This window comes from Liolophura sinensis, chromosome 11 (genome assembly GCF_032854445.1).
Source record: "Liolophura sinensis isolate JHLJ2023 chromosome 11, CUHK_Ljap_v2, whole genome shotgun sequence".
In the NCBI taxonomy this organism is placed as follows: domain Eukaryota; kingdom Metazoa; phylum Mollusca; class Polyplacophora; order Chitonida; family Chitonidae; genus Liolophura; species Liolophura sinensis.
This window is the reverse complement of record NC_088305.1, coordinates 21681738-21704909: the sequence shown is the minus strand read 5'-3', so window position 1 is coordinate 21704909 and position 23172 is coordinate 21681738. Positions and strand designations below refer to the sequence as shown.

The window sequence follows — 23172 nt, the reverse complement described above, 5'->3', positions numbered from 1 at the left end:
CAAACCAATTGTGGAAAATGAACTGGAAACTTTATTGGAGGAAAAAATTTTATTTTCTTTAATTGATATTATGTGGCGTATTCAAGAATTTTTCACTTCATACAGCCATGGCCAGCACTTTGGTGGGAGGAAAGTAAGAAGGGCCCAGGGGGCCACAGGTTGTTGGCAGACTTTCCACTTCGGCTACAGAGGCCCCTCTTAAGGAAAATAAACTGGAAAGCTTTATTTGCAGAAAACATATTTTAAATGCTGCTTGAACAAAACAAATTTGAAATTCTGCTTGTGGCAAACAAAATGGAAAATTTACTTTATCCCCTTCATGCTGAATGCCAAGTGAGGAAGTTACAGCTTCCTCTTTTAAGGTCTCAGGTGCGACTCGACCCAGGAATGACCCTGGATCTACCGCTCCCGAAGCAGACGCTCTACCAACTGTGCTATCAGGGCCGGTCAAAGGAATTTGAAAATCTGATTCTGCGAAACCATATGAAGAATTATTTAGAAGTTCCTTCTGAAATTTAAAGTTCTCTAATAACAAACTCTATTACCAACAAGGCAATGATTATCAAACATTTTGGTTTTATTAACATAACATTTTTTGTAGGAAATGATATACGTTTCAGTTAAACACAGATGAAACATACAGAAAAATAATGATTTTCACACATGAACAACTGCAGAGTGTAGCAAGCAGCCATACTTACATGACAAATTCATACAAACCATAAACAATAATAAAACCAAAGGGATACGAGATACTGCTAATCTTAGTAGGCCTACAGCATTCGCATTAATACTATAATCAGTATACATGTACCTAGTACTTCATCATTGAGCCGTACAATTGTACCTGTCCTATACTTCACGTTGTTTGAAAATATCCAACACAAAAGCATTCAATGCTATTCAAACTCCCCCCAATCGCAAACACCTAATGACCAAATTGATTTTATGCCCAACTCTACAATATTTTTTTGTAAAGACTGCGACAATGCTGGGGCAATCTCAATCCAGTAACTGTGGATACTACATGTGTCTTAATATGAATTTTACACCCTTATCGGCAACAAGGTTTGCATTACACAATGTTTCTAAATATTTGATTTATTTATTTTTAATTTTTTTTAGAATGCTGTATTCTAGAAATTCTTAGTTGACAGTGGCCAGCATTGTGATGGGAGGAAAGAGGGCAGAGCCTGGGGGAAACCCACGACCATCTGCAGGCTGCTGGCTGGCAGACCTTCCCAGACCGGAGAGGAAGCCAGCATGAGCTGGGCTTGAACTCACAGTGACTGGAATGCTAAATGCATAACCTTCACAACTCTGTGAAGTGCCTAATTGGGGTAAAGCTGAGAGTAAGTTGACTAGTGATCGTACAACTCAAAAATTACGCTTTATTTGTCAAATAACTGACAAAACCTTGCGATTCTTATCACCTAGTGCTGTCTAACTAGATTAAATTTGGTTCTACGTAGGTCGACTAGAACTGGCAGCATCTGTCAAGCTTTCAGACACTAGGTCCGATTTTCACACAACAAACTTACTTTCACAAAAGATATGAAAACTTATATATACGCTCAAACTAGAACGTAACAACTGAGTTGCTCAACTATACTTACAAGAAACTTGTCACTCTTATTTCCCATGCCTGAAAACTGAAGTTTGTTTCAAGACACTGGACCAATTTTAACGTGGACAAAGGATACCACATATACTGTAGTGATGAATTTACCAAACACATCCACTGTCCCAGCATTTCATTCTCGGTGAAAGCAATAGTGGCAATTGAACATTTGTGATGAATGTGCAGGGACATCTGATTGACCTTTTTTTCAACATGCTGCTTATGACTGGTCAAAATCCCCTGTTCATTGAAAAATTGAGCATTTCTTTCCTCTTGACTAGAAGGGATATAGTCAGATTGCCCAAGACAGAGATAATCATCCAAAACACATCGTCCAAGAAAGCTGGCGGTGTATATACTCATACACCGCCATGACAGATGGTGTGATCTCTTTAGTATTTAACAGGTGTATACTGGGTGGGCATATAAAAATGGGCCGTACTTTGACACTCAATATCTCTGAAACCCTCTTACTTTAGCTTCTAAAAATTTATACACTCCAAAGCCACTATGTCCTAAGTATACAGACCAAATTTCAATACTGAAAATTTACACTGTGCTGATTGATCATCAAGTTAAGATTTTGTTAAACCTGATATACAGGATAATAAGGATATGTACAAAAGCAGTGAAACCTTAAAAATTACATGTATTTTATTTATTTGATTGGTGTTTTACGCTATACTCAACAGTATTTTCACTTATATCGAGGAAACCAGGCATGGCCCAGGGGAATCCCCCGACCATCCGCCGGTTACTGACATGAAAACTATTAAAATCGGTGGTACAATACACTAGTGAGAATCACTGAAGTTATTCATGTATTTTTTTTTTTCATTTCGCTGGTGTTTCATTCTGTATCCAAAAATAATATTTATGTGGCAATGACCAGGTTTATTGGTGGGGGAAACCAGAGAGCTTATAGGAACCCACCGGCCTTTGTCTGGTATCTGATATACCTTCCAAATAAAATCCGTAGCCAGACTTGCAAAGGCACCACTCTCCTCCAACATCGACAATGAACATCGAGAGTCCCTGAGAGTAAAGGCTACAGAACTGTGCCGATTTCCAATGTAAACAAGTCACTTACCAGCTGTGCAAAAAAGCACATCAGTTTGTGCCGTTATGCTGCAGTGCTTGTGAACCTCTTTGCTTTCTGTGCACATCTATACAGAAACAGAGACATATTACAGAAAACAGAGTCCACCGCTTGGGCCGATTTAACACATGTTGATCCACCATTAAGCCCAGCATAATGCAAAAGAATAGATACTCCAAAAAAAAAAACTGAGAAGTCGCACATTTGGATCAACTTTTCTTAGGCAGATTTATATAAATTTTTGAATTTATATGAACTTGGGAATTCTTTGCATGTATTTTGTGCTGTCTATGAGAAAGTTCGTCAGTAATGAGTCTAAGGTTGGTGATTTACTATGGGCATTCCAGTTTCCTTCATCCATAAAACCGTAATAAAATACGCTCCTCTGAGATACCATTTTTCTAGACTATTTTACAGATGAATCATTGGCGCTTACGATTATGTGGAACATCAGTATTGTGAGTCTGACCTAGACAATCATGTGACCTTAAACACTGCTAATCCAGACCAGGTGAGCTGATTTACATATTGCAGGTATCACAGTGTCATAGATGATTAGAACATGTAACACAGTAAAATGTACAACATCTCACCTGAATAGAATCTGTAGGCGCTTTGATAGAAAACCCTCCCCAACATGCTCAAAGGTGTCATTTTTGATGACAAAGAACAATGATCTCTATATGCAGATGATAATTTATACAATACTAATATGCTGTAACACTGCTGAATTCAAGCGCAAAAACAGAGGCTTAGATTACATTATTTTCGGCACACCCTGTATTGTAATATTTGGCCTTAATTTCGCCACACTCAAAATTTAAAGGCACAATCTTGCTCATTCAGAGGCCTTTTTGGGGGTTATCTGGCATAATCTTATCTCATTAACTCACTTGCCTCATTAACTCATCAAGTTTGGATTATGAAATAAATATTTTTGTTTATTACATTCATTGCAGTGAAAAATGTCAAGTCTTTCGGACGGCTACTTTGGGCGCTTTGTACGTGTATTTTGGGCACAACCTTTACAGTCTTGGAAAAGGCCTCATCTAAAACCTTGATGAAACTATCCACCATCTACACAGCTTTTTTTGTTCCATTTGTATCTTCTGTCTGCTCCTCTCTCCCCTGTTTCTCCTTCCATAATGCTAAGCTGTCATCTATCATGAAACTGGAAAAGAAAAACAGCAAAATATGCAGCTTTTCCTCTGTCCTTAATACCCAAGTGTATATCTCATTATACGTTACTCATCCTACCCACTGATAAAGAGGCATTCTCCGTCATAAATTTACACTTACTCGGGTAATTTGTACAACCATTACAACGCGGCACACACCAGTGGTTAGACCGAAGAAGCGTTACAGAACCTACAGTGGCAGTGACATTCCTGACAAACTTCTGTAAACCCACAGGCACTAGGTTCTGTAAACCGACTGGCACTAGGTTCTGTGAACCCACTGGCTCTAGGTTATCCTCTTGTATGTATGAAAGTTTTTTTAATGATCTTTTAACTGCCGCTTAATTCTTTTTCAACATTTTTCCCCGAAAAAAACACACCCTTACAACTTGTCAGCACAACTGCAAGAAATATTGATCAGTAAAATAATGCTTGTACTAGAAACATACCTGTACCAAAGAATGCCCAGTGGGACAGTGCCTGCATGCCACAGGGAGTGGGCATCAAACGTCCAGAGATGGAGGGAAGTCACCCACCTCCAGAAGTAAGAGGAGGTTCACAAAAGACCAAGAACACGACAAGCTTCCAAACGTACGGTCTCTGTCGTCTCACCATCAGACACCAGGCAAGCCAGCCTCCCGTCACCACCCAGCCTGAAACAGGTGGAGGAAATAAGAAACAGGTGGAGGAAATAAGATAACACCCAGCCTGAAACACATGGAGAAAACAAGATAACACCCAGCCTGAAACAGGTGGAGGAAACAAGATAACACCCAACGTGAAACATGTGGAGGAAATAAGATAACACCCAGCCTGAAACAGGTGGAGGAAACAAGATAACACCCAGCCTGAAACACGTGGAGGAAACAAGATAACACCCTGCCTGAAACACATGGAGGAAACAAGATAACACCCAGCCAAGATAACACCCAGCCTGAAACATGTGGAGGAAACAAGATAACACCCAGACTGAAACACGTGGAGGAAATAAGATAACACCCAGCCTGAAACACGTGGAGGAAATAAGATAACACCCAGCCTGAAACACGTGGAGGAAACAAGATAATACCCAGCCTGAAACATGTGGAGGAAATAATAACACCCAGCCTGGAACACACAGAGGAAATGAGATAACACCCTGCCTGAAACACACGGAGAAATAAGATAACACCCAACCTGAAATAAGGGATAAAATGATATAACATACAGTCTGTTACAGGTGCGAATAGATGGAGAAATTTTTGACAGTTCCAATTCACTGTCACATGTGAAAGGTAATAAAAAATTGAACATTTCAACCGCTGAAACCATTAGACTCTAATCTGATCTGATCTACGCAGAACTAAGGCAACACCAATTTAATTTTGTGCTTTAACAGTTAGCTGTCATTAAAAAATCCAAAACTGGACATGAGGGAATAAAAATAAAACTGGAAATTCTCCTTTTTATTATTTCTGATATTGATGTTTTTTTTTAAATGATTTTCAAGGCTTTTCCATCATGTGAATATATCTTCATCAGGATAAATTGTTGGGATAGTCCAAAATTTCTTAAATTTAGATGATTTTCAAGTTTTAGTTTTATTTCTATACCCTCCTCCGTCAATGAAAAAAAGATTTATATTCCGCCTTTAAAACAACAATATTAACTGATGTGGCTTGATGATGAAACTCACCCACAGTAACATTGGCAGCCATGTTGTAAGAGTAATCAAACTTAATCCAGCCCAAGTAGTAAATGTGGAGTGTATAGCCCGTCAGTAAAGCTGCACCGACTACTGAAGGTTTCCACAGCTTTTCTGTTCCCAAGAATCTGTGTCGCAGAGCAATTCAAAGAGTTTTAGTTAAGATACTTTACCTCTACATTCTAATACAAATGATACCCTGAATGAATGAATGAATGATTATGACTTAACACAACATAGGTAATATTTCAGCATTATCATGGTGATTCGGTACCTGGACAGTGAGCTATCAGCATACTATACCATATACATACATACTGGCCTATATACAAAACCGCAATAACAAATTATGCAATTACTGTTTTTTTTAATAGCATCATGCTCAACAAGTTTTCACTGATGTGACTGTAGTCAGGTAATAGCGATAAGAAAGGTGGAATGCCCACAGTAAACAACTGTTGATTATGTGTCATTTAGTCGACTACCCTAAGTAGGCTACGCAAAAAAAATGACCAGGCCATTTCACAAAAGTAAAACTGTCCAAAGCTTAGCAGTCTTACCATAGGCAGCTATGTGGCCACTCTGCATCATTCTGATGGATTACACAACACTTTTAAAGTCAACTTTGCTGTCTCCTAGCCAGGAGCTGGCCAGGGATTTGGGGCTAACTTTCAACATCAAAGACACAAAGCTTTAGTAGGTATTCAAGCATTTTCTTTGTGAAACAGGTTAGACAAAATTGCAAGTCGGCTAACATTAGCCAATAGCTAGTCATTGGTCAAGAGCAAGGTCACAAGGAGGTCACACCGAGGTACAGTGCTTTCACCATCTGAGCTAGTGATGTCCTCAAAAGAACACAGGAACTGTAATTCTTCTAATTGTTCGTTCGTGCCTGGCAAGGACAAAAGCCTGAGGTGATAATCACAGCTCTGTTATATACTTTGTCTATATTCCTTAGTTTCATGCAACCAGTTAGAACGATGAAAAATTGCTACAGCGATCCTTGTTTCATTCTCACCTGCAGCACATAGCGAACAGGCTGTACATGGCCACGGAAAAGGCACAAAAGTAATCCATTTTCTGCAAAACAAGCATGAGACAGAGAAAAAATGAAACATCTGTTAAACTTTTTAATGTCTAGCAGATCATACACCTGCACACCTGCATGAACTTAACAAGAACATACTACCTCTACAGGTGTATGAGCTTAACAAGAGCACACCCCTCCCCTACACACCAATATGAGCTTAACAAGAGCATAACCCCCCCCCCCCTTCCACACCTGCATGAGCTTAAAAAGAGCATAACCCCCCTCCCTCGACAGGTGTATGAGCTTAACAAGAACATAGAACCAAGAACCTCTCCCCCTCCATACTAAACAAGAACATACCCCTGCCCCCCCCACACCAGTATGAGCTTAACAAGAACATAACCCCCCTCCACACCTGTTTGAGCTTAACAAGAACATACCCATGCCCCTCCACACCTGTGTGAGCTTAACAAGAACATAACCCTCCCCCACACCTGTATGAGCTTAACAAGAACATAACCCCCCTCCACACCTGTTTGAGCTTAACAAGAACATACCCATGCCCCTCCACACCTGTGTGAGCTTAACAAGAACATACCCCTCCCCCACACCTGTATGAGCTTAACAAGAACATACCCCTCCCCCACACCTGTGTGAGCTTAACCAGAACATACCCCTCCCCCACACCTGTATGAGCTTAACAAGAACATACCCTTCCCCCTTTCACACCTGTATGAGCTTAACCAGAACATACCCATACCCCTCCACACCTGTGTGAGCTTAACCAGAACATACCACTCCCCCTCCACACCTGCAAGAGCTTAACAAGAACATAGCCCTCCCTCTCCATACCTGTATGAGCTTAAGCAAAACATACCACTCCCCCTCCACACCTGTATAAGCTTAACAAGAGCATACCCCTCTCCCTCCATGCCTGTATCTTAACAAGAGCATACCCCTCCTCCTCCATACCTGTATGAGCTCTAACAAGAATGTACCTCTCCCCTCCACACCTTTATGAGCTAAACTAGAAGGTACCACTCCCCCTCCACACCTGTATGAGCTTAACAAGAACATACCCCTCCCCTCCATACCTGTTTGAGATTTACAAGAACATACCACTCACATTCCACAAGAGTATAATACATACAGTTTACAAAAAGATCATTTCATTCCATGAATCTACAACCATACCTCAGTAAAATCTGTGTCTCTTGTGTGAAAGACGATAGACCAGAACCAGGCATTAAAACCAACCTGTGAATTACCAGGAAAAAAAAAACAAGATATAACTTTTGCTATCTTTTACATGTAGTCTAGCAAATAAATGAATGATTATGGCTTAACGCCGCACTGGCAAAATCGTAGCCATGCAGTGGAGAAAACATGTGTAAACCAGGGAACAGTGGTTGTTCCCTAAATCTTCAACATTTTCAACCACCTTGGCCCCCAATATTTTGAAACATTCTGATAGAGCTATGGGGTGTAGAGAGATAATTGTTATTATTGACAGACTATTAGCTATTGCATCTTTAATGATACAAATCAATTCTGGCGTCACTTTCATAATAATTGTAAGTATAAATTCCACAGAGAAAAGTACTACAGTGGTTGAAAAGGTTGAAGGTTTAGCCTGCTACAACCATAAATGTTTCATTCCACACATGTAAGGGCCTTGAGGGCATAGACTGTTCATGTTCTGACTCACTGCAGGACCTTGACCATAGATGTTACGAGTTCAAATCCAGCTCTTGCTGTTTGCTTGAAAATCTAAGAGCCTTAAGTCAAGAGTTTTGTCAAGTACCTACCAAAGGTTGATGCTCTACTCAGGGTGCTCTGCTACACATAATTATTTATTTATTTATTATCTGACTGGTGTTTTATGCCGTACTAAAGAATATTTCACTTATACGATGGTGGCCAGCATTATGGTGGAAGGAAAGGGGGCAGAGCCCGGGGAAACCCACGACCATCTGCTGGTTGCTGGCTGACCTTCCCCTCCACACATAAAGCAGAGTGATGTCATATTAGCAAAAAATTCTTGAGGTTAAATGCGATTCAAATGAATACAAAATTGATTGAAATGATCTTACTGGATAGGTTTACCCCTCATGATTAGCTGTGAAAATCTGACCAAATTCAAGCTCGAAATTATCCCTGGTATGCTGGTCCAACGTCAATGGAATTTTGGTTGGGCCAGTGAAGCTAAGCAAGTACTGTTCTGACTAGCCCGTAATTTATCGACATCTAATCCATCTACCAGCGAGTTTACGTACAGCTGGTCAACGGCCTAAAAATTCACCAGTGATTTAGGTGCACATTAAACCTAATTTCGCAGAGTTCTATTGATTTTTGAATGATTATGGCTTAATGCCACATCAGCAACTCTGCAGCCATATCGTGGCGATATTGATCTTTGAAATGTGTTTTGACCTGTATTGGAAAGTAGGATAATATCCTACAATACACCTTAAATATACTTTTCAGCAGCCAAAAGTAGGATATTTTGACATTTATTTGCCTCTAAAATACACTTTTTGGGGTGAAATGTTGGGGTCATTTACCTTACATTCAGATGAAAAGAAATTGTACAACAATTCGATGATATCGTCATTTATTCAGTTAAATGACCAGGTGATCTTGAAGGACACTGGTGACATTGGCAAGTAACATTTTGTATCTAATTTCATACCCTGACAATATGCCTACAATAGCTATGAATTAAAATTCACAAATGTACTTACCAGGGATGCCCCATGCACTACATAGTACATTGGGGCTGAGGAAGGCACCTTGGAGCGAAACTTGAATATTAAAAAATGGGTGGCAAGATTGAGAATGGAGAAAAACACAGATGCTGGCTCTTGAATTCCCCACAGACGAACAAATGGCCACTGAAAACAAGAAAATAAAACAAAAAGAAAAGCAAGTAAACTCAGATTACTTCAATATCTAAAATAAATACAAAAAATAAAAAATCTACAGAAAAGCTGTAACTTTTTAACTTCTGCAAGAGGCTCCATATATCGCTCAACATGCATATACACCTGTATCGCTCAATTGGTCACTAAAAACAACAACAACAACAAAAAAACAAAAGCCAGTAATATGATAAATAAAAATTCTACAGAAAAGATTACAGAAAACTTTTTATCTTCCTCAAAAGGCTGCATATATCTCTCATTGTGTGTTTGTCCATCGGTCACTTGAGTTTTTCACACCCTGCATATATCTTCATTAATGAAGGATCTTCATGTAAGATAACATCAACAGCAACAGCAGGACGTAACAGCTAATGCAAATTAGGGCTTGATTCATTAAAGAAAGGCCTTTCAAAAATCTCTCTGTAAAGTAAGATCCATGAACAGCACATTCTGCTTCATTTATTGGATCATTCTATAATCCTACATGAATACCCGGGGGCCTCCGTGGCTCAGTTGGTTAGCGCACTAGCGCAGCATTATGACCCAGGAGTCTCGCACCAATGCGGTCGGTGTGAGTTCAAGTCCAGCTCATGCTGGCTCAGCAACCTGCGGATGGTCGTGGGTTTCCCCCAGGCTATGCCCGGTTTCCTCCCACCATAAGGCTGACCGCCGTCGTATAAATGAAATATTCTTGAGTACGGCGTAAAACACCAATCAAATAAATAAATAAATACATGAATACTAAAGAATTTTTAAGCGTAACAATGGTTGCCAGTGGAATGCTCTTGAGTACAGTGTAAAACACCAAATAGATAAATAGCGGTAAATAATTAAACAAAAATAAATAAATAAATATTGTCCCTCAACATCTCACATGCAGTGAGTGTAGGGGACAAATACCTGGTTCAAATTTGTGTGTCTTAGCTATTGACAGACAAGCATCTCTAACCACCATAGCCACTTAAGTAGACCACAGCCCGATTCCGTTAAGTTAAGACATGACTTACCTTGCCAAAGAACTGTGGTATTGAGGAACCGTCCTTCTCAAAGGCTCGCACTGTCTTCCACATACAAGTATACTGACATTCGTCCATACAGCCCCAACGCAACACTTGCCTGATCCAGGGCTGCTTGGATTGGAAGCGCGCCATGTTGGTGCATTTTTGATGTAAACATGTGTCCATACACCGCCTGAAAACCCAGCTTCGGTCACCGACAGAGGCAGAGCCTGACCCCAGTAGGTAACCGAGGATAGCAGCCAGTAGAACTACGTCACAAGGGCACTGCATCATTTGATATGTCAGACTGGCTCACAGAATGAAACATCGGCAGTATTAGCTCAAGATATCTTTATGTACAGACAGGCAGGCAGGCAGAAAGACAAACAGACGGACACAATAACAGAAGTCCTAGTTCACAGTGGTTTGACTATATGCCTGTGACTGTGACTCTATGCTCCAGAATTGTCCAGATTCGTGGACATGTGAACAGGGTTTGTTGGTAAATATGTACATGAAAAAGCATAATATTCAACTGACAGACAAACTGACTGACAGACAGAACAACAGATTCAAGTCCTAGCTATTTGTACATGTACCCATACAACATGCGTCTCTTGCTCTCAGAAATTCTCCTCAGTGGATCACTGTGTGGACTCACCAGTACAATGACATATACCTTGTCCTAACTGATGTCTTCTCCCGCTAATATAATAACACCAGAATCAAGGACATCACCCTGTCTTGTATGCTTCTCCACACCCTGGAGGCATCAGCATAATGCACACACAGTGACACAAACCTCTCCTCCCCAGCTGATCAATTCCTCCAGCCTCTCAAATGTCTCCTGCAACAAAGCCATAGACGCAGACATACCAATGTGTATTTAATGATATATCATGAAGACAGTGTGCATGTAGACGTACCAATGTGTATTTAATGAATATATCATGAAGACAGTGTGCAAGTAACCTGATTCCTCAACCTTTTCAAATATGAAAGAGCAACTTTCAGCGCAATTTATGTATGGTTTTAATTTGACTTTGGGGACTAAACTACATTGGCTGGATGGACCAATTTCAGGGCTTCACAAAAAGTGTCGTTTTATCAGTCTACACAGAATAATGCCTTCAGGATTTGCTTGAAAAAAAAAACACCTTAATAACATGCGAAAAGGTTGAAAAATTAGAGTACTTACTGTAAATCTTGACTTTTTCACTCACTAAAGGACTTTTTCCAGTGGAATTTATGCATACAGTTATTATGAAAATGACACTTATAATTACTTATTTGTTTCATTAAAGATGCAAGCTTCATAAAACTGTGCAATTATTTATTTACAACCCACAGTTCTCTCAGAATGTTTCAAAATATTGGTTGCAGACGTTGAAGAACTGAAGTATATACAGCCAGTGTACTTCTTTTAACCTTAAATTTCGAACAAAGAAGTGCATTTTTTAAAGAAGGCAAATAAAGATCGTAAATCAATATTAATATCGTCTTACATCACCAAACAAACATGAAAACACCATTTTAACATCGAGGGAACTCTCAGAATACAGCAAAATGGGTAAAGTTTATAGTCATGTACAATGGCATACAAAAAATGGATGGACTAAGCCTTATTGATAAGGCTGTCTAACAAAACACACTAACCAATTTATGTCAGCATCTAATTAGCATCAATATGTTTCAAGTAGTACGGTACTTCCATAGAAATGTTGGCAAGCACACACTTCATGTACTGGGTGTACAATTTCTTTGGGTAACATATAGCTAATTTATAGTAATAGTCTCATCCAGATTTACATCAATGCTTTCCTGAATCCCTGATCTGTTTTCAATACAATTTTGCAAAATTTTATTTTCTCACTAATGAAGGCTTATTAACATGGGTAGGTTAAATCAGAAATTTTTGTGCAAAGCCAAAAATACAAGTATCAAGATACAGTCTCGATTCCTGAGTATGATCAACTGAATAATTTTGATTTCTTTAAATCTGCTTCATGAACCATTCAACCAGGGCAATCTAAAAATTCCATACACAATAATCCCCAAAGAACCGTATAATAATGGACTTTTCTCCATCTTTAGAAGTACCCACAATTCAAGAAAATTTCAAGAGTTTTGGGCTAATAAACTAAATGTTCACGAAATATTTATTTATTTATTTAATTGGCGTTTTACACCATACTAAAGAATGTTTCACTTATGCCATGGCAACCAGAATTATGGTGGGAGGAAACCACACATAACCCAGAGGAAACCCAGAATTATCTACAGGTTGCTAGAAGACCTTCCCACTTACAGCCGGAGAGGAAGCCGGCATAACCTGGACTTGAACTCACATATTCAAGCAATAAAGTGCTGGCTTCAACTCCAATAAAATTTTTCTACTGTTCTGCGACTTAAAGCATCCAGCTGTACCCCATTTCAATCGATCTACACATGCTTGCATCCACTTGGTCACAGCTGCTTCCAGAGAAGCGTCACATGATCACATGTATGAATTACACTATAAAAACAACGACCACCGAGTAGAACCACGAGGCAGAAAATAAGCTCATCGATGCGCGGAGGCTTGTACGACACATCTTGCAGGGTATGGACAAAGCATATGATGTACATGGCGAGTGTGGAATGAGGTAGAGGGCCATAATCAGAACAAATTATTAAATTTGTCTATCCTTTCACTGCATGGGGGTATAAATTGAAAAACTGGAAAAAAAAAACAAAAAAGTTTCCAAGAGACCTTAAATTTTCCAAAAAAAGACAACTTAAAGGTAAATTAAACATTATATCAATTACATGTATGAACGAGTGTACAAGGGCCCCACCATCATAAACATGTCACATGACAGTCATGCTGTTAAGTATCTGCTGACAGTTGCTGCCAGTCGTATTCGTCCTACCGAAACTGAATCTGATCAGACGCCACCAGCAGCTCATGATCGTTAGGTTTTGTCAAACTTTTCAGCATAAGCGCTACACGTAGGTTGACAGAATCGAGTTGTACCCAGTTGCTTACAATGGCAAGTTGACCAACGCCAGCTTGATGCATGCAAGGCATCTAGATATACACACAAGCTCACAAAAATTCACAAACCAAATAATAACAAAAAGTGAAAATAATAACATACCACGTGGTTTTACAAAAATCCTGTAGTTCTGCTTACGATAAACTAAAAAGCCAACATCAAATACAATTACCTGTTCAAATGGCCAATATTTAATCCGGATCAAATCTGAACTGGTTTAAATTGAAGCCAGCTGTCAAAATGTGTGCCTTCACATAACCAAATGGCCAAGGCGGTTTTAAGCCAGTACAGGGATTTGCCCGTTCACACGGTCACATTATAGCCGGTTTGCTAATTAGTATGTCTTCCTGACCTCCACATACTCGGGGCATTTAATTCAGCTACCATTCACATGGCACAGATAAACCTGCTCAACCCCTGAAACTTGCTTAAAGCCACATCGCTAGCTTGAGTAAATAAACCGGATTAAATGTCCCCACTTTGCGTTCACACGGGCAACGTCAAACTGGCTCAAAGCCACTTTCGGAAGTTTATACCCGGATCACACCAAACAAGTTCTCACTACGTTCTTAAAATTGCTACTGAACGGGCTCAAAATGCATGCGAACGGAGTGGACATTGTAGCAACTTTTTACAGTCTTTATACAAACTTCATAGAAGGGTTCAGACGGGGAGGTGGTCTAGAGCTTTGAGTCTGCTCAAAATTTTCTTGTGGCCATCCCAATCTGCAATTAGACGGAGTGACAACATACTTAAAACGAGGTGGACATACTACGAGTGGAATTGCCGTACAATTTGGTGCAGTCCCCCATCAAGTGCATCATGCCTGCTCACCCACGGGGTCTGTTTAGGAGTCCAGTCGTATCGTCTAACATCCGACTCGTCTAAGCCATATTGTCTAATACCTTAGGTCAAATCGTCTACAGTCTAAGTCAGGTCGCCTAACAATTAACTCTGTAGGGCTGTGAATACGTATGCTATCACAGCCCTGTGTTGTTTCATAAGCTTACCTTGAACACCTCTGTACTTTTCTTCCTTGCTTTAACATACCACTGCTGGGCACCAAATAATTTGTTTGTCCATAGTCACAGTCGTCTCAGCTATCAACTGCAGGTAGGTGTTCCCGTCTGTCAACACTAATAAATCCGCACAAGTATGAGACTAGTGGAAACTCGATAAATTCTAACTCCAACTGCCATGTTTGAATGCATACTCCTCACAGTGAAGGGAATCACATATACAGTTATCCCTGCCACCTTTAGGCAATTTAGACCATTTGACAGGCATACTGGCAAATCGTTTAGGATCAGTCTCACCAGTAATGACATAAAAGGGATCCATAATCGACACTGATGAATAAAAACATTTCTCAAACAATAAATAATAGATTAAACAAGAAGTACAAAATATACTAATTGCTAGCAATGTCAGTAGTTCTCTCCCCTATATGGGCTGTGATCTCTGGAGGCCCTATGCTGAAGCCTAGTCAGTCTGCTGAGCCCTAGTCAGTCTCCCCTCTGACACAAGTCTCATCTGAAGTCCCGCCAAATGCTCTTCTTCAAACAATAGTTTAATGGTTTGGACATAATCGAATAGAGCTATCAGTTCTGGTGTTGTTACATTTCTCTCTTAGTACTGCTCAAAGGTGGGACGCACAAAATCAGCTGGCCGGGTATACCTTTTCAGTCAGGTATACCTTGAGAATACCTTCCAATTTCTTGACCTCTATGATCATTTCAACCCCTAAACAGTTCGATCGTTGACTTGAAGTGTTACGGTAACGTGCATCGTATTTTAGACATCGTTTGGCAAGTCACACGAACTGCGCCAACCACAGGCCGTTTGACGAAGTTTTTAAGACGCACAGGACGTTTTGAGAACTACTTTGATGTGACAATAGCATAAACGAGCTTAACTTTGTCCATGTGAACAGGGTAAATCAATGTAGCTGATGTTGTTGTCGATTCGAGGCGAAGCCACTCTGCACTGAATTTTCTAGCAATCCCGAACAGCTCATTACCCAAAGGCTATTGCTACATTACAGGACATTAATGCAACAGTGCACCGAAGCACAGGCCTTTAGAACATGGACCTGTACTTCCGCGCCGTCAAGAACTAAACGTCTTACCCGCTTGTTTCTGTCTTATTCCTCCACGTTCTGGCAACGCGAGAGCGTGTCTATAAATAGAGCAAGGGGTATCCCCGATGTGACATCCGGAACGACCGTCTGCGCAGGACTGAGGCTTGAAGCTATTTTTCAGAGAAAGCCAAAGTTTGGCCAGAAATCGTAAGTATTGCCTTTTTTGCCAAAAACTGCTATTGCTAGGGTTCCGCTTGACACTGTGACATTTCAAACTAATGGTTGTTTAGTTATTTTGTGACTTCATTTCACGTGCCATATAACGGAACCATCCTTTCCCGCCTACTTACTTGCACATGATGCTGCCTAGGGTATACAAGTACACTAATATTTTGTATTCAAAGCCGAACACGTGTTTGAAATAATTGTTACAGTGTACACCTACACTACAGGTAGTCTTGGTAAGTAACTGTTGTGTTCGTTGAAACTTATATGTCTTATATATGTGACAAGGGGAATCTGGGTTTTCATATTTTTCATACTAATTCAGCTAGCTAAATGATCTCACTCGTTATTTAACATTTTAACCTTGTCTATCGACCCAACGAAACTTAGACATATAAAATATGGAGGTAGTACATTTAACATTGTTGAATTTCATTCATACTATGTAGTACAAAATGAAACAACAAAAAGGGAAGTTGTAAAGTGTAGGGTATGGCGACTCACATATTCTATGTGAAGGGCAAATTCTTCAGTGAACTGGTGTTGTATTATATAATATCTCTCACACTGGCAAGACGAAAAAGTGACAACTTTTTCAAAATATTCACAGATGAAGATCATGCACGTACACAGTCTAATGCTTACAGTTTGACCCAGACACTATGCTATTTTTAGACTTAAAATTTTTCCTTGTACTGAGTCTATGAGGTCAGACAAATAGGCATTTACTGTGGCCTAAATTGACTGGATCAAAAACCTACATGTATAACTGGATAGGTAGAAAAACCAGATTAGAGGGCATCGGGTACTGAAACAGGTGTAAAAGCAGATTTCAGGAAAACCATGAATCATACTGGAAAAAAAGGAGATCCCTTAAACACCAAGGCTTAATACCAATCAGTTATGTGACTTGGTGGTTAGAGTGTGCTCGAACATGGCAATAACCCATTAGCCTTTCACTATGCAATCGCCATGAGTTGCTTTGTATGTGGGAAGGCCTGCAGGTGGCTGTGGGTTTCCACCGAGTTTCCTCCCACTATAATACTGGCCGCTGGGGTATATATGTGAAATATTCTCGAGTATGGCATAAAGCTCCAAGCAAAAAAATAAATGGCAGTCAGTACTAAATTATATTGTTAATTAAACACTGATTTTTGTAGAGTCGGTCATGCCCAAGTGGATAAGATGCTTGTCTTTCAATGACTTAAATATAATCTATTTTCCAAGTACTGAAAAGTAGTCTGTACAATGTCATTCATAATTCAGGACATTTTGAGTTTTGTTAAGGTGAACATAAAGAATGTAATAAAATTAGTTTCAGGATTGTTTTATGTATATGCCATAAAAAGCAAAGAATAATAACCAGGTAGACTTCTCGGGTCACATGTCACATTGTATTTCTCTTTTTTGACTATGGAACATTTTGAAAATAGTTATTTTTCCTTTAAATCTTCAACCTTTTCAGCCTCTAAATCTTTTTTTTTTTTGTTGCTCAGAGAAATTTAGGCAAAAAAATTCAGTTATTATGAAAAGGATGCAAAAATGATATGTCTGTGTCACTAAAGATGTAAGCTACCTAAACGCTGCAATTTATTCGTCTACACTTCATATGTTTCAAAATATTGGTTGCAGAGGTGGTTGAAAAAGTTGAAGAATTATTATAAAAGCACATGTATTTACATTAGGGAAAATAATTCAGTATTTAGAAATACTGCATTTAATCTCAAGTTCAGCATTTGCCAATTGACATATCTTGCTTCATTCCAACTGAAGAGCCACATCGGTGCTTTTTGTGAAGTTCGGTTAATTTCTTATAACAAAAAAAAATACATGTAAGAGTTGGCAACAGAAGTGTCATTTTTAAACGGTTCATTATGTGCTTCTGAAAGTGCATATTTACACCCCCAAAAACATTAAGCGAAATACAATTGGTCTTAAACAAACTTCTGGAGTAGGCCTGTATGTTGAATCCAGTATAACATAACAGCTGTTTTGTGTAAATAATTTTTCCATGGCTGCACACACTCGTGCATAGCTACATGTACAATCAAGATTGTCTCTGGGATGAAAGACAAAAAGGGGAGGGAAAAAAATGATAAGAAGAATGTACATCTTCATGTTTGCTGCTGTGGTAGATCTTGTCTGGGGGATTTAGAAGGACCCGCCAGGTTATAATGCTAATGATGAAGATGTTCTTGTAGAACAGGTTTAGCATAGTCTGGCAGAGGTATTATAAACATATTCAGTGTGTAAATCATATGTATACATTAAATCCTCAACAAATCATACAAACGCTCGTTTTCACATATATTTGAGAAAATGCTATCGTATCTGGACAGGCTAATTTGTAATTTTTCCAAGGTTTGTAAGTTTCTCAACCTGAACAGTACATTTTAACCCTCTCAAATCGCGTTTTGAAATGGTATATAAAGTTTTACTTTTGTTGGTCAAATTTGTCAAGGGTTTATGGTATTTGCATGTACTCTATTAGGCTCGGTACACACACATGCACACTATATTTATAGCAGTGTGACTGAGAGAGAGAGAGAGGGAGAGAGGGTTGGTGGTAAAACTGTGAGGAGGAAATATTCTGGGCCTACACTCAACTTTTTTTCTTCTTTTTCTTCTTTTTTTGTTGTATCCATTCGCTCATTTATTACATCACCACAAGCTTTCTAGAACTCATTTTCATACACAATTCAGAGGTTAGCCCGCAAGTTTTGGTCGGGTGTTGGGGTGGGTGGGAAGGTGGGTGGGGGGGGGGGGGCACAGTTTTAGAACTGGTTTTCTCAGGTGGCCAGCGTGGAGTTGCCAGGGTGTCCTGTCGGCCTTTCTGCAGGCTAAAGCTCAGTGGAACTACCAGTCAGAATGTGTTAAGCACACAGACTTCTCCCAGGTTAGACTGTCACATGATCAAGGATTGGTTCACTGAACGATTTGCTGCTGTGTTTGGTAATAATATTAATTAGCTATTGTTGTACACTGCTCAGCTGTTGTATGTTGTTTTGGTAGCTTCATTTTCACCAGCTGATTTTGCTAAAGAAAAAGATACACTCTGTATAATTGCAGGTTTAGATAGATAGGAAGACTTACATACCCGTGTTATATATTATACTGTTCATATATTAAGGTCTTAGTTACTAAAGTATTTCAGGTACAGACATATGTTCTTTTCAAACAACATAGGGTTATATATGTATATATATATATATATTTTGGAATGAATTGCAGTGGCTGTGGTTTACTGGTTAGAGGTGCTTGCCTTTCAATTGCTAGTACACAGTGTGCAGGTTCAAACCTGACCCTTGGATAGGGAATTTACGGGTTCCCCTGCTCTCACTGCCTGTGGGGATTTAATGACAATAAGCGGTTAATGATGCAATGTGTCCATTTTGCAATTTAACGTATGTTGAAAGTCACTTGCGTACGAGTATGGTGTACATATCTGTACATCACATGTTCGTTCATCAATAACAAACATGCCCTCGGACCATGTTTGACCAAGCTTCACCAGCTGGGGATTTGAACCACCGATCTCTGGGTTTAGAGCCCATACTTCTACCACTAGACTGAAGGGAGGTAGATAGAATTTAGTACATGTATATACCACCCTGTTACATTAGTGGTTTTCTATAGCCACTTCTGTGTCCCCCATCACCATTAAAAATAATTACAGTTGTACAAGTGGAAATTCTTCAGTATGGCTTTAAGAAGCTATGAACTAAATAAATAAATCATTTGATTGGAAAAATTTAAATAAAATGAATCAGTTTTTAATTTCCAGGACAGTATTTAGTGGTCCTTTATCTAGTACATGCTTCATGTAGGTATTTAGTGGTCCTTTATCTAGTACATGCTTCATGTAGGTATTTAGTGGTCCTTTATCTAGTACATGCTTCATGTAGGTATTTAGTGGTCCTGTATCTAGTACATGCTTCATGTAGGTATTTAGTGGTCCTGTATCTAGTACATGCTTCATGTAGGTATTTAGTGGTCCTTTATCTAGTACATGCTTCATGTAGGTATTTAGTGGTCCTGTATCTAGTACATGCTTCATGTAGGTATTTAGTGGTCCTGTATCTAGTACATGCTTCATGTAGGTATTTAGTGATCCTTTATCTAGTACATGCTTCATGTAGGTATTTAGTGGTCCTTTATCTAGTACATGCTTCATGTAGGTATTTAGTGGTCCTGTATCTAGTACATGCTTCATGTAGGTATTTAGTGGTCCTGTATCTAGTACATGCTTCATGTAGGTATTTAGTGGTCCTGTATCTAGTACATGCTTCATGTAGGTATTTAGTGGTCCTGTATCTAGTACATGCTTCATGTAGGTATTTAGTGGTCCTGTATCTAGTACATGCTTCATGTAGGTATTTAGTGGTCCTGTATCTAGTACATGCTTCATGTAGGTATTTAGTGGTCCTTTATCTAGTACATGCTTCATGTAGGTATTTAGTGGTCCTGTATCTAGTACATGCTTCATGTAGGTATTTAGTGGTCCTGTATCTAGTACATGCTTCATGTAGGTATTTAGTGGTCCTGTATCTAGTACATGCTTCATGTAGGTATTTAGTGGTCCTTTATCTAGTACATGCTTCATGTAGGTATTTAGTGGTCCTTTATCTAGTACATGCTTCATGTAGGTATTTAGTGGTCCTGTATCTAGTACATGCTTCATGTAGGTATTTAGTGGTCCTGTATCTAGTACATGCTTCATGTAGGTATTTAGTTGTCCTTTATCTAGTACATGCTTCATGTAGGTATTTAGTGGTCCTTTATCTAGTACATGCTTCATGTAGGTATTTAGTGGTCCTGTATCTAGTACATGCTTCATGTAGGTATTTAGTGGTCCTTTATCTAGTACATGCTTCATGTAGGTATTTCGTGGTCCTTTATCTAGTACATGCTTCATGTAGGTATTTGTGGTCCTTTATCTAGTACATGCTTCATGTAGGTATTTAGTGGTCCTTTATCTATTACATGCTTCATGTAGGTATTTAGTGGTCCTGTATCTAGTACATGCTTCATGTAGGTATTTAGTGGTCCTTTATCTAGTACATGCTTCATGTAGGTATTTAGTGGTCCTGTATCTAGTACATGCTTCATGTAGGTATTTAGTGGTCCTTTATCTAGTACATGCTTCATGTAGGTATTTAGTGGTCCTTTATCTAGTACATGCTTCATGTAGGTATTTAGTGGTCCTTTATCTAGTACATGCTTCATGTAGGTATTTAGTGGTCCTGTATCTAGTACATGCTTCATGTAGGTATTTAGTGGTCCTGTATCTAGTACATGCTTCATGTAGGTATTTAGTGGTCCTTTATCTAGTACATGCTTCATGTAGATATTTAGTGGTCCTGTATCTAGTACATGCTTCATGTAGGTATTTAGTGGTCCTGTATCTAGTACATGCTTCATGTAGGTATTTAGTGGTCCTTTATCTAGTACATGCTTCATGTAGGTATTTGTGGTCCTTTATCTAGTACATGCTTCATGTAGGTATTTAGTGGTCCTTTATCTAGTACATGCTTCATGTAGGTATTTAGTGGTCCTGTATCTAGTACATGCTTCATGTAGGTATTTAGTGGTCCTGTATCCAGTACATGCTTCATGTAGGTATTTAGTGGTCCTGTATCTAGTACATGCTTCATGTAGGTATTTAGTGGTCCTGTATCTAGTACATGCTTCATGTAGGTATTTAGTGGTCCTTTATCTAGTACATGCTTCATGTAGGTATTTAGTGGTCCTTTATCTAGTACATGCTTCATGTAGTATTAGTGGTCCTGTATCTAGTACATGCTTCATGTAGGTATTTAGTGGTCCTGTATCTAGTACATGCTTCATGTAGGTATTTAGTGGTCCTTTATCTAGTACATGCTTCATGTAGATATTTAGTGGTCCTGTATCTAGTACATGCTTCATGTAGGTATTTAGTGGTCCTGTATCTAGTACATGCTTCATGTAGGTATTTAGTGGTCCTTTATCTAGTACATGCTTCATGTAGGTATTTAGTGGTCCTTTATCTAGTACATGCTTCATGTAGGTATTTAGTGGTCCTTTATCTAGTACATGCTTCATGTAGGTATTTAGTGGTCCTTTATCTAGTACATGCTTCATGTAGGTATTTAGTGGTCCTGTATCCAGTACATGCTTCATGTAGGTATTTAGTGGTCCTGTATCTAGTACATGCTTCATGTAGGTATTTAGTGGTCCTTTATCTAGTACATGCTTCATGTAGGTATTTAGTGGTCCTGTATCTAGTACATGCTTCATGTAGGTATTTAGTGGTCCTGTATCTAGTACATGCTTCATGTAGGTATTTAGTGTCCTGTATCTAGTACATGCTTCATGTAGGTATTTAGTGGTCCTGTATCTAGTACATGCTTCATGTAGGTATTTAGTGGTCCTGTATCTAGTACATGCTTCATGTAGGTATTTAGTGGTCCTTTATCTAGTACATGCTTCATGTAGGTATTTAGTGGTCCTGTATCTAGTACATGCTTCATGTAGGTATTTAGTGGTCCTTTATCTAGTACATGCTTCATGTAGGTATTTAGTGGTCCTTTATCTAGTACATGCTTCATGTAGGTATTTAGTGGTCCTTTATCTAGTACATGCTTCATGTAGGTATTTAGTGGTCCTGTATCTAGTACATGCTTCATGTAGGTATTTAGTGGTCCTTTATCTAGTACATGCTTCATGTAGGTATTTAGTGGTCCTGTATCTAGTACATGCTTCATGTAGGTATTTAGTGGTCCTGTATCTAGTACATGCTTCATGTAGGTTTTTAGTGGTCCTGTATCTAGTACATGCTTCATGTAGGTATTTAGTGGCCCTGTATCTAGTACATGCTTCATGTAGGTATTTAGTGGTCCTTTATCTAGTACATGCTTCATGTAGGTATTTAGTGGTCCTGTATCTAGTACATGCTTCATGTAGGTATTTAGTGGCCCTGTATCTAGTACATGCTTCATGTAGGTATTTAGTGGTCCTTTATCTAGTACATGCTTCATGTAGGTATTTAGTGGTCCTGTATCTAGTACATGCTTCATGTAGGTATTTAGTGGTCCTGTATCTAGTACATGTTTCATGTAGGTATTTAGTGGTCCTTTATCTAGTACATGCTTCATGTAGGTATTTAGTGGTCCTTTATCTAGTACATGCTTCATGTAGGTATTTAGTGGTCCTTTATCTAGTACATGCTTCATGTAGGTATTTAGTGGTCCTTTATCTAGTACATGCTTCATGTAGGTATTTAGTGGTCCTTTATCTAGTACATGCTTCATGTAGGT

General features: G+C 39.1%; 1 protein-coding gene across 1 annotated transcript; it reads right to left on the bottom strand.

Moving 5' to 3' along the window:
- Nucleotides 1-603: 603 nt before the first annotated feature.
- On the bottom strand, nt 604-15731 carry LOC135477508 (post-GPI attachment to proteins factor 3-like). The gene is given in 10 exon segments (XM_064757633.1): nt 604-3891; nt 4348-4416; nt 4418-4461; nt 4463-4551; nt 5574-5710; nt 6601-6662; nt 7807-7869; nt 9357-9506; nt 10544-11381; nt 15701-15731. Coding segments are annotated over 9 exon segments (993 nt in total). The 5' UTR covers nt 10829-11381; nt 15701-15731; the 3' UTR covers nt 604-3797.
- Between the last annotated feature and the right edge of the window lie 7441 nt (nt 15732-23172).